Consider the following 12,980-nt stretch of genomic DNA (forward strand, 5'->3'; position numbering starts at 1 on the left):
CGAACTACGGATAACATTTCATTCGCGGTGAATGTCGCATTCACAGCAAGCAACGTCAGCTATTTCGCACGGATCGTCGAAAAAATAAATGACTCGTGTACCAATCGTCCGACCAAAAACGAGAGCAAGCGATTCTCAGCTGAGATCTAACTCGAATTTAATTTTCTAAAGTGAATCGGTAAAATAGTCTCTCTCTCTCCCCCCCCCCTCTCTCTCTACTTAACTGAAAAATCCAACTAACGCACATGTAACTCTCTTAAAGTGGATCGATAAAAATGTTTCTGATTGAATCAGTAAAAGCAATATTTGACCGATAACACCGGTCTGCAAAAGAAAAATTTTCTTTTGTCATTACATGAATCAAATTACATGATCTATGTAGTATTTTTTTTTTACGTTAAATGAAAAAATAAAAAAAAGTTTTTTCTATTGCTCAGGATTTTCAAGTCATGTGACTTTAAGTTTCAAGAAAATGGACTTTTCTTATATATACAGACATGGTTTAAGTAATTCAAATTGTAAAGGCTGATGATTTTCTATTGTATTTGACTTGTATAATATATACATATATATATATATATATATATATATATATTTATGTTAATAAAAAATATACTAGTTTTTATCATACTTCACGCCTAGTTGAAGAAATTTCTTATAAGAAAAGAAAAATCGTGAATTTCAATGAACTTTCATAAAGAAATATATTGCTTAAAAGAAGGAACTTTTTATAAAAAATATTTTTTTATATTGATAATATTTTAGTATACTTTATAGTAGTATTTCAATATATAGTATTTCAATAGATAGTATTCAATATATAGTATTTCAATAGATAGTATTTTCAATAGATACTATATATTTTTAATATTGATAGTATACTTCGTTATAAAAAAGTTTATAATTAAGTTAAATTGCGAACTGCATGTAATTGAATATATCAAATCCCAGATAACCGTCACAATAAAACTATGGGCGATGAAAAAATTCTAAAATGTTATTTTCGGATTCCACTTATAAAAATATATAAGAAACACACCAGAAATTCGATGTGACAAATTACCTGTTGACTAGTGTAGTCAGTGAATACACAGAAAAAAATAATATTTCTTTTTTTTGGTAGAACATATCTTTGTTTTTGGTATATTAATTTTCAAATGACATTACATGCTTTAAACTAAAATAATAATTTATAATACTTGCAAGAATATATCTTACGTGATTATTTCGATAGAAAAATCTGTTCTTATTATTAAAAACTAATTTTTATTATTAAAAAACACAAAATATTGAATTAAGAATATGTTTTTAAACGGTGGAAAAAGATAAAATTCTTTTCAAGAACTATGGAATTTTTCTAGTGGGTTTGAAACACATGCAGAAAATATCACATACTGAATACACATTGTTAGCATCAAACTAATCATGTACTTTTTATGTGAAGCTTTTATAACGTTTAAGTAAAATGATAATGTTATTGAAATTCAGGATTTTAAAATTCTCCTAACAAAATTATATGTCATTGCTTATGAAACAATGATTGTTAATTTGAATATATTAATTTATATATTATATATTAGTTTTAAATGAATACTTAATTTTTTTTCTGTGTGTTCACTGATTTTCAGTGGAAATAGTTATAAATTTACTCCCTTTTCTTATATCTCACTAATTTTAGCCAGTGGATGGAAAAAAGATTTCACTGCAAAATCTGTAGTACCCGAATTTGTTATACGCTGCACGAAATTCAACTTTCAGTGTTTGTGGCGATGAAATTAACGACTTCCACGCATCTTACGATGCGATGACACTGTCTACGTTTGCAAGATGCATTAATAACAGAAGCCTCTCGCTTTATTACGCTACTATTAACTGATCCTTTCAGCCAGATATTTTACTGACTGCAGTGCTATACTTATAATTCAACCACGAATTATAAATATAGCATTTCAGTGAAAAAAAATACACTATGCTTTAGAGAGAACGTGCAACGCATCCGTGCGCTACGAAAGATCGCGGCGGACTCTTCGCGCTTCCTTCGAATTTCGAGGAATTGTTCCTCCATTCGTATAGAATTGTTTTTCTTGTTCTTCGAAAATCTCGGTGGACGCGATGTGCGCATCGTGGTCGCGGTGATACAAAAGCAAATTTTAGATTCAAACGACGGAAACGTAGCGAGAATATAGTGCACTCAAGGAGTTGCTCCCATCCCCAGTCTTCCTTCTCTCTCTCTCTCTCCCTCTCTCTCTCTCTCTCTCTCTCCCTCTCTCTCTCTCTCTCTCTCTCTCTTTCTTTTTCTTTCTTTCTAGTCCTATGAAAACAACGCCAGTGCAAACAGTGACAACGGTGTATCTATCCACTAGCTCTCGTTTGCTTCCTTGACACGCGCACAACTCGTAAAAAGAGCGATGCTCGCTCGAGATACACTATAAACTCCTAAACGATCGCACAGAAATAGAAAAACCGAGCACTCTCGTACATGCTTCTTGCCCCCTACTCCTCTTTCTCTCTCTGTCTTTCTCTCTCCTTCTCCTCTTTCTTTCTCTCCCCCCGAGTACTTTCGCGACTTTTCATGTAAAAGGAGACCCCAATGCTACTCCCATAATCTAAATGGGACTTCGTGTTTCTCGAGTCACGCTGGTTCAGCACGCGCGCCTCGTTCGCGGGCAGTGCATCGTCTCGGACAAGGGTCGTCCGAAAATATCCGAAGCACTAATGATCGGAGAACTACTGTAACTTTGCCGAGAGTGATTCCCGTAGTTGAACATCGACTTTTCGTGGTCTCTTGTGAACACAACGGAATTTCCATGCGCGAGGGAAAGAAATCACGAGCTGCGTTTTAGTGCAACTCGAAATTAGCGAGACAATGGAGCAAGAAAAGAAAGAAAGAGAAACAAGGAAAGGCGCAGAGTTCGGCGTCTCACACGAGACGACGAGTCTCCTGTGAGCCACTCCTCATGCACGCAAAGAATTTCTCCCAAAGACATAAGCATTCATTAATCGAAAAAGCACCATGGTCTTGCTCGACTAGGATGCACTCATAATGCAGAAAAAATTTCAAAAAATTATGAAAAATTGAGGCAGCAAAGAATGAAACTTTTGCAGAAATAATTGCTTTCAAGAAGTATGGAGCTTTCTCAGTAGCTTTGAAACGCGTGTGAAAAAATGTCACATACTGAATACATCTTTTCAGTATATCTTGCATTGCTTTAATAGTACATAGAGAAAAAAAAAAGTTTGATTGAATCAAACTGACAGTAAACAAAAAACACATTTTTTCTCATTGAAAGGAATAAAACTCTTGACTCTTAGAATTGAATTTGATACATAAAAACCAAAAATTCTATTTGCCTCGAACAAAAATCAATTCGACAAGTTTATTTTCGCAACAGCTTCTTTGCAAATAATGATAAGCAATGCAACGCGATCGATATTATTACAACTGCCCATTACTACGCAGAAACACAACGAATATTCCGCCTTTCTGCAATTTCTATAGACGCGGATTCACACAGAAAGATATTCTATTGTTGAGGAAAGCGATTATGCAGTTTGCTTATTCTCTTTTAAATCATGGTTATCTTCGACAAAGAATATTTTCTTGATAGATATACTTGTCATAATGTTAAGAAACGCTTATTATCATATACTCAAAAGAAGTTATTCTCTTTACAAGAATATTATAAAAAACTTATTGAAGGAAGAATTTATACTCTTTATAAGAATATTATAAAATTAGATATGAAAGAAGTAAATGATTCATCTGTATGTAATAAACAAATCGAAATTTTGTTTGAATTTAATATTTAATATTTTAATATTTTAATATTTTTTATTAAAATACTAAACTTACTAGAATTCAAAGTGTACTTTGAATAAATTTGATATCTATCATGAATTTATGATAGATTTGCAGATATATAAACTTATAAAATTCTTCAAATAACTAACATTTACTTGAATGCAGTATGTACTTTTCTGTATATACACAGTAATGCTATATATTACATAATAGTTACTGCTCGAAATAAAACTTTTTTTTTGTACACTTGCCTTAGAAATAATGAACAATTCAAGCTGCAGGTATAGAAAATACGTGTATTAGTACGAGACATTTTTTACTTTCCTGACATTTTCTTGTACGGCCGTAAAACTCTGTATATCATCAGCTTACAAAATATATGCGACCAAACTATTCGTTTATTGATGTCGTATATATTTTTGCTTCTCAGTATGAGTACATCCCAGTCGCGCAATGCGAGTCTTGTAATGCGAGACTATCAGTCTGCCATGTTATTCAACAAAAATTCAGATCAGCGTACGATCTTTCGTCGCGCTTGTCACTCGCGCGCACGTCACCCCCGCCAATCGGAGATCGATCTGAGACCGCCGAGACCTGCGAACTCTAGCCCGTGCACTTCCTCCGTGGGATCTTCGCGGCGCGTCGCGGCGCCGAGGAGGACCGTGCCGACCGGCTGTCCGACATTCCGCGGTGGTTATGCGATTCCGCAAGCGATGGGGATCAGTCGCGGGGTAGAATCACGATCGCTCGCCGACCGACGGCGACGACGACGACGACAACAACGACGACGGCGACGACGATCCGGCATTCCGCCGGAAGCGACGGACGCGATCAGATCGGGATGGATCACGCGGCGACGCGTCGGCCTCCCGCACGCCGTCGGCGGACGCTGTCGGCCTCGTCGTCCTGTCGTCGTCCACGCTGATTTCGTCGCACGCGCACGCACATTTCGCAAACTACTTCCGCACGCCGCGCTCTCTCTCTTCCGCACACTCGCTCGACTCCGCGCGGCCAGACTACGCTCACTGTTCGCACGTCCCTCGTAGCCGGGGCATGGCACCTCCGGTTAGGAGCCGGACGAGGAGTCGGCCCGCTCCAGGAATAGAAACGCCGAACCCGAACGGAGCGTGCGAATGTACGCCGGGAGCGCGTGCATCTTGTCGGAGAGAGAGAGAAAGAGAGAAAGAGACAAGAGAGAGAGAAAGAAACTCGCGACCGCGTCACGTCGCGCCGCACCGCGTCCACGAGTTGTCCGTCCCTAATTTAGGACCGATTCCTCCGACGTCGATTAACTTAAACTATGCTTCGATAGGAGTCATTTTTATCTGCGACTAGGGATATGTTGTGATATGTTGAAAGAAAGATTTCGCAACAAGTAGCAAAATTTGATGGTTGTTAAATTATTCAATCAAATAACGCGGGCCAATAAAGTGATAATTAGAAAATAATTTAATTACATGATGCAAATGCATAGTTCTCAGAACCAAGATTTAGTTGCTCGAACTATATATTTAGATCTTCAAATTAGATTGTACAAGTCTTTAATAGTAAATCTTAGTAGGAGAAAATGAGATATTTGCTAAAACTAAATTACTTGTATCCGAGATTAAAATTGTTTTTATTTTATTTAAAGAATCTCATAGAGGAGAGGTCGATTAATTTAAACTACGCTTCAATAGGAGTCATTTTTATCTGCGACTAGGGATATGTTGTGATACGTTGAAAGAAAGATTTCGCAACAAGTAGCAAAATTTGATGGTTGTTAAATTATTCAATCAAATAACGCGGGCCAATAAAGTGATAATTAGAAAATAATTTAATTACATGATGCAAATGCATAGTTCTCAGAACCAAGATTTAGTTGCTCGAACTATATATTTAGATCTTCAAATTAGATTGTACAAGTCTTTAATAGTAAATCTTAGTAGGAGAAAATGAGATATTTGCTAAAACTAAATTACTTGTATCCGAGATTAAAATTGTTTTTATTTTATTTAAAGAATCTCATAGAGGAGAGGTCGATTAATTTAAACTATGCTTCAATAGAAGTCATTTTTATCTGCGACTAGGGATATGTTGTGATACGTTGAAAGAAGGATTTCGCAACAAGTAGCAAAATTTGATGGTTGTTAAATTATTCAATCAAATAACGCGGGCCAATAAAGTGATAATTAGAAAATAATTTAATTACATGATGCAAATGCATAGTTCTCAGAACCAAGATTTAGTTGCTCGAACTATATATTTAGATCTTCAAATTAGATTGTACAAGTCTTTAATAGTAAATCTTAGTAGGAGAAAATGAGATATTTGCTAAAACTAAATTACTTGTATCCGAGATTAAAATTGTTTTTATTTTATTTAAAGAATCTCATAGAGGAGAGGTCGATTAATTTAAACTACGCTTCAATAGGAGTCATTTTTATCTGCGACTAGGGATATGTTGTGATACGTTGAAAGAAAGATTTCGCAACAAGTAGCAAAATTTGATGGTTGTTAAATTATTCAATCAAATAATGCGGGCCAATAAAGTGATAATTAGAAAATAATTTAATTACATGATGCAAATGCATAGTTCTCAGAACCAAGATTTAGTTGCTCGAACTATATATTTAGATCTTCAAATTAGATTGTACAAGTCTTTAATAGTAAATCTTAGTAGGAGAAAATGAGATATTTGCTAAAACTAAATTACTTGTATCCGAGATTAAAATTGTTTTTATTTTATTTAAAGAATCTCATAGAGGAGAGGTCGATTAATTTAAACTATGCTTCAATAGGAGTCATTTTTATCTGCGACTAGGGATATGTTGTGATACGTTGAAAGAAGGATTTCGCAACAAGTAGCAAAATTTGATGGTTGTTAAATTATTCAATCAAATAATGCGGGCCAATAAAGTGATAATTAGAAAATAATTTAATTACATGATGCAAATGCATAGTTCTCAGAACCAAGATTTAGTTGCTCGAACTATATATTTAGATCTTCAAATTAGATTGTACAAGTCTTTAATAGTAAATCTTAGTAGGAGAAAATGAGATATTTGCTAAAACTAAATTACTTGTATCCGAGATTAAAATTGTTTTTATTTTATTTAAAGAATCTCATAGAGGAGAGGTGACATAAAAGGGACATTTTTATTCAGGACAAACCGTAAATAAACTAAAGGACTATTTTAGTCTTTATTAGTCACTTTAGAAACATCAATTATCGGAATAATCCATACAAATAATCAAATTACAACATAAAGTCACAAATTAGATTTAGTTTAACTTATTAATTAGGTAAGTACATTAATCACAGTTCCCCCCTCCTCGTATTGGTAAATTAAACAAATATGGTAAATTAAACAAAAAAAATTAAAGATGCCTTTTATACATGATTTGTGTACCCCCAGTTCTGACAAATCTTACATTGGTACCAATCTTCAATACTACCTGAATGTTTATTTTTACAAATACTGAAAGGAACGTCCGTTTCATAAATTTTTGTCGTGTCCCTTTCAAAAATATGACATCGAAACAAGAAATATAACTTCTTCAGATGCAATATTAGATAAATATTATCTGTTATTCCATGTAATTATTATTTTATCAATATATATTTATTTGCACTATTACATGAATTCAAAAATATTAACAGCACCTAATAGATCGTTTTCTTAAATCAACGGTTTTTATAGCTTCATGCATGAAGTTCCGTCCATGGTTTCATTCAATCCCGTAGTGATTACCATCCTTTCTCAGACCCGCTTATCCCGCTTATCCCGATGCTTCACCTCATGATCGAACAAAAACTGGTAAATCTTACGAGCTATGACGATACCTTTGTACTTACACTTATAATATATCTTTCAAGAAACGTGGCAATGTCATGTTTAGTAGCAAATATTCAACAATAGTCGATATGCGAGCTTTGTCTTTGTCTATAGACCTTTTACTTTAACAATCAATAAATAACTGTAAAAAAATTAACGTTACAGAAATCATAAATTATAATAGTTTTAAATATTAACTAGCGATTTGTTTCAGACTTAATCCACTACTTGTGGTTTTCTCTTCTAAAATGCATCAGTAAAAATGTTTCCGATCAAATAGAGTAAGAAGACTGTTTAGTCGATGAGAGTGAATCATCGATTTTCAATGAAAACGCTCTTGTTTTATTACTCTCTCTTATATTTCACTAACTTACAAGGAAACACTGCGAACCCGAGCTCTGATTTTGATACATTTTTATGAGTATATAAAGTAAATCAATATATAAATAACGATATATTCCATTTGTGCTTTATCGCTATTTAAAGGTATGATTTACACTCTCAAAGTAAAAAGAACGATTCCACTTTTTCGTATATTACTTTTAAATTAAAGGAAATAGAAAAAAATGTTTCGAATAAAAGCTTAATGGTGAGTTAAATGTTGTAAATTGATATAAGCATAAATAAAAAAATATCTTTTTTTATTGTAAAAAAATGTTTTATAGGTATTTTTTTATTTATGCTTATGTCAATTTACAGCATTTAACTATAGTCATCAAGTCTTAGCAACATATACCATAAGCTAATGTTATTTGTTAATATTTCTATTTAATATTAATATAAATTATTTGATTATATTTACCTACATGTTTAATAGAAACTATTTCAAAGTATTCTGGACAACTATTATTTAGGCTTGACGGTTATTACCTTCTTTTTTTCGATGAAGAACTTGCCGAGTCTCAAGAATAGCGCGAAAATGTCACGACGGAAGTGCGTAGTCACGTGAGGGGGTGGAACATGTTTGATAGATGTGTCGATCGTCACCCTATTTCGTCCGTTCGAATGGTTGGCTTCGTGCACTGAAATATATACTACCTGGACGTACGCTGCCATACAATATTCATGGTAAGTACACGGAATGAGAGAGAAAGAGAGGTCCCTGCTTCCTCCCTTATCCTTATCTGGGTTACAGTGTGGTCGAAAATGGGGAGAATAAGATATAGTAAAGTCAACAAGAGATAGACAAAGACAAATTGTTATTCGAGACACCCAGGTGTACTTTTTCTCTTTCTCTCTCTCTCTTATATTACACGCAGCCCAGCGCTTGTTCTAGTTTGTGTGTATTTCAGTGGCTTCGCGTGTCTCGCGTCGATCGCTCGCAAAAGTGCGGATCCTGCGTGGTTACAAGTGCCGTGAGTGTCGAATTAATCGCCCGTTGCAAGTGTGATTGAGTTTGAATGTAGGCCGGAGCTAATTGTTGTAATTTCGGTAAGTCCAAACTCTGTTATTGTTCCGACAAAAGTCCTTTGATGACGTCGTTAGATGATCGTTAGATACGTGAATAAGAAAGAGAAAAAAGAGAGAGCGAAGGAAATAGACAGTAATGCTGCAATTCTAAGCAGAATCGTAAGTCTCGTAACTTGTTCTCGTAAAATTCGTCAAAACTTATGAGTAGATTTACAAATCTATGCAATATCGTATGTCGTACAATTACTTGTAAATATTGTAAATTACATGAAATCGTAGATATTTACCAGTAATTGTACGACATATGATATTGCATAGACTTGTACTTGTAATGTACTTATAAGTTCTGACGAATTTTACGATAACAAATTACAAGACTTACGATTCTGCTTAGAATTGCAGCATATTGGAGTTTGCAGCGTCTGCTATTGATTTCTCGCCGATTTTTCGCGTCTAAAATGCGTCACCCCGTGTTCCGTAATATCTCATAATCAAACCGCGATCAATGTGTCGATAAGATTGAACTCTGCGTTTACCGACGCGACCAGCGAACGTTCGACACAGTTTGGATAGAGAGCGCCTGCGACAGAGCCGTTCAATTGTTGGTGCAGTTGCATGCTGTCTTCTGCCGGTATCTGTTTGATTTATCTCGAAGGCTCCGTAAGAAGTGCGAATTGGCGCAGACGGAACAACGGCATGTCTTCCGTAAGTATGAATACAAACTTAAGATTTTACGCATCGTAAAACTCGAATGAGTTCGACTGACTTCCCCAGGTAGAACACAAAATCATTTTGATGTCAAGATGATATCATTTTGACATCATGTCATGAAATTGTCATGAAAATTGTATCGTTTGACGTCAAAATAACATCACTTTTATATCATTTGATGTCATTTTGACTTTTGTATGACTTTGTGTTCTATCTGGGTTCGTTCTTTCTTCAATTTTCATTGAATTTCATTTTATTCTGGGTCATTTAATTTTATTGACTTCATAGTCAATTCGTCATAGCTGTTGATCGATTAAATTCACGGAACCTTAATTGAGGAGAATTTTGATACGCGTTAATCACGCGATCCCGTTTCTCACGGTATCCACACACTACACACACACACATTCACACATTACACATCCGTACGCATATACATACATCGCCTACGAAGAGACTCAATAGTTACGTTTAGTAGAAAAAGCGCTTTACGCTGCGTTGCCAGCAGCTCTGCGATTGCTCGTGAGATTTTCTGCTGAACGACGCTTAGTGGCTTAGGTTTTTTAACATATTTAGTAATATCGAGAATATGCTGGAAAAAATGACGATCGCTTAGTAAATATGTTGGAAAAACGTAAATTTATTCAGAAGAAAATCTTACAAGTTGCAAAGTTGCTGCAGTAGAAAGTGTTTATTAAGTTTCTCTGCTGAACGCAATCATCGTAATCATCGTTGACGTATGAGTTTTCGATCTTCACTTTTTAATCTATAACATACATGGGTCGTATGCATCGTATAATAATAATAATCATAAATAATACTTACGTCAGACATTTAAATGCTTGTTAAACATTATCACTTCTCGCTTGCGCAAATTATCGTTTATATGTGAATTATCAGATTAGAATTATGATGAATCAAATAAATAAGTCGGATTAATTTGATCATTGCGCAACCAAATCTTTGCTGAGATTCACTCCTCTTTCGCAGAAGAGAAAATGTTATTTTTCGATCTCAAAAAAAAACCACTCTCAACTTGAGAATACAGAGATTTCTTTTCTTTAAGAGAGAGATCTTTTTCTTCAGGTCGAGAAATAACATTATTTTCTGTGAAAGAAAAGTGGACTGGCAAAGATTTGATCATTTCTCATAATGATCGAATTAGTTATCAATTAACTCTTGACTTAAGAATGTAGAGATTTCGAAGTTTCTCCTTTCAGAGAGAGAAAAAGAGATCTCTTTTTTGAGGCTGAAAAACAAGTTTTCTTCTGCGGAAGTGGAGCGAATCGATAAAAATTTAGTCGCTTTACATAATGACTGAATTAATGTGACCAATATCTAAGCACCAACTATTAAGTACTTAATTAAATACTTACCTACGCGATATATTGAGTCTATGCATAATTCCGTAGCAAAATTCCGACAGATGTCATTCGCAGTTGTTTTTCTGCTCTCACATGTGTCAAACATATGAAGTGTCGTACATTAAGGGGATGCTGGAGTCGATGACGAACTCAACAATGTCGATAATGCAGAGACGATCGTCACTAACATAATCACGCTATCCTTTTCGTATTTCTTGTATATATAGAACCTAGATAGTACAGAGAATTCAAAAAGAATTCAAAAAGAATTCAGTCGTATATCACAAATTCTGAGTTCATTTTCAGATGTAAAAAGAATTCTTCAGAGTTCGATTCAGTGAAAAGAATTCTTTTTATAACTAAAAGTAAACTCAGAATTTGTGACATACGACTGAATTCTTTTAGAATTCTCTGTGGTATCTTATATGAATGTGTTGCTTTGTTTTACAATATTCAACGGAAAGCCTAACCATATACGTATAGAAATCTTTCTGCAAACTTTTTCGATATTCTTAAGCTTCCAAATGCAGATGCGAAGGTAGAGTAATGTTCTTCGAAATTTTTCTGTTTGGAGCATCCACACTTTCGTACAAGCTTATGTACAAGCTGCGGAACTTTTGGATTAGGCAAATATTACGCTGACAGCTTGAGATTTTACATTAAAAATTTTTTGTTCGTTTTCGTCACATATCAAGCAATGCTCCTATTTATTTTTGCACGTACTTTCATCGCGTAAAAGCATTTGTTTTGTTTTTTAATTAGAGTAGAAATTATTGAGGAATATGATTCTCTAATAACATTTTTCTTGTTCAATACAGTTGAAAAAAAATAAGTGTGAATTAAAAAATTAAAAGCAAAACATGGGTTTTTTCAAAATTCACTTTTTTCTACATGTGTTTTGCTTGAAATAATTATATATAAAATGGAAAATATTGTAACAAAAAAAAAACTACATTAAAATTGTATTTCTTTACAATGTTTCTTGTAAAAATTATACTAGAATTAAAGTATAAATTACTATAAAAAATATAAAATTTGACAAACATATGATATAAAAAATATCCAAACAATTACAATAATTTGCAGTAAAAAGTCAAATGTGTATAATAAATGTACAGTAATTTCAGTCATAATTCTATATGGTCCACACAAAATCACAAATATTTTGTTGTAATTTTTACTACAATATTTTCTTCGTTGATCTGAGCAAATCTTAACTATGTTTAAGGTTTTAAAGTCAATTAAATTTTATATTAATAATCAGCCATGTTTTCTCGACAGATTGATCCATCTAACGCAAATATTAAACTTGTAAATTAATTACTAATCGAATATATGAAAATTACTAATTCATATGTATATATACATACTAGATCATTTTCTGTATCATAAGTTTTCTTCGAAAACCATAGCATTTTTCCTTACAAAGATGTTAGCTACGGTTACATCAAGTCCGTGAGGTCTGACTTGTTGGCTCTTTGGAGCGTAATTTATTCGCAGACCGACTTGGAAAGTGCGTCATCAAATCGCACGTACCCGGTTCCACGATATCTATCTTAATCGCAAATGCTGGAAGCGTTAAGGCCCCTATACTATCTGAAGCAGGTATCATGCAAATGATACCTGGTAAAATACGAATACATCCGCACAGTGCCGGCAGCCTCAACAAAGTATTCTTACAACAGCATACAATCTTTCTTCTTTTTAAACGCATACGTCGGCATTTACCCATCGATATTTATTTCTTTTTTACTGAACTTGTTACAACGGTTTCAGACAAATTTCGAAAAATACCTTTGCTTCTCAGATCTTAATTCATAGCTTACCTATTCCATACTATAATTTCGCGCACTTTACACGAAGAAAAAATCTGTA

General features: G+C 34.1%; 2 protein-coding genes across 5 annotated transcripts in view; one reads left to right on the top strand and one right to left on the bottom strand.

The window, feature by feature from the left end:
• The window catches only part of LOC116842008 (innexin shaking-B), a 64,080-nt gene extending 59,267 nt beyond the window's left edge, over positions 1-4,813 (bottom strand). For 2 of the 4 annotated variants that reach the window (XM_032810626.1, XM_032810620.1), the window contains exon 1: positions 4,323-4,813. The gene's annotated coding sequence lies outside the window, so the exon portion shown is untranslated. Of the gene's footprint in view, positions 1-1,720; positions 1,815-1,966; positions 2,536-4,322 lie in introns of those variants that run through there. The other 2 variants (XM_032810624.1, XM_032810621.1) reach the window with 2 other exon arrangements.
• A 4,828-nt stretch (positions 4,814-9,641) lies between these two features.
• LOC116842013 (kynurenine formamidase-like) overlaps positions 9,642-12,980 on the top strand; it is a 113,576-nt gene continuing 110,237 nt past the window's right edge. Inside the window, exon 1 of the mRNA XM_032810631.1 lies at positions 9,642-9,735. Within this exon, the coding sequence (XP_032666522.1) occupies positions 9,646-9,735 (90 nt within the window). The 5' untranslated portion in view covers positions 9,642-9,645. The remainder of the gene's footprint in view (positions 9,736-12,980) is intronic.

Source organism: Odontomachus brunneus, unplaced genomic scaffold, assembly GCF_010583005.1.
Source record: "Odontomachus brunneus isolate Ranch 3 - 2012 unplaced genomic scaffold, Obru_v1 Obru_scaffold_020, whole genome shotgun sequence".
Classification (NCBI taxonomy): domain Eukaryota; kingdom Metazoa; phylum Arthropoda; class Insecta; order Hymenoptera; family Formicidae; genus Odontomachus; species Odontomachus brunneus.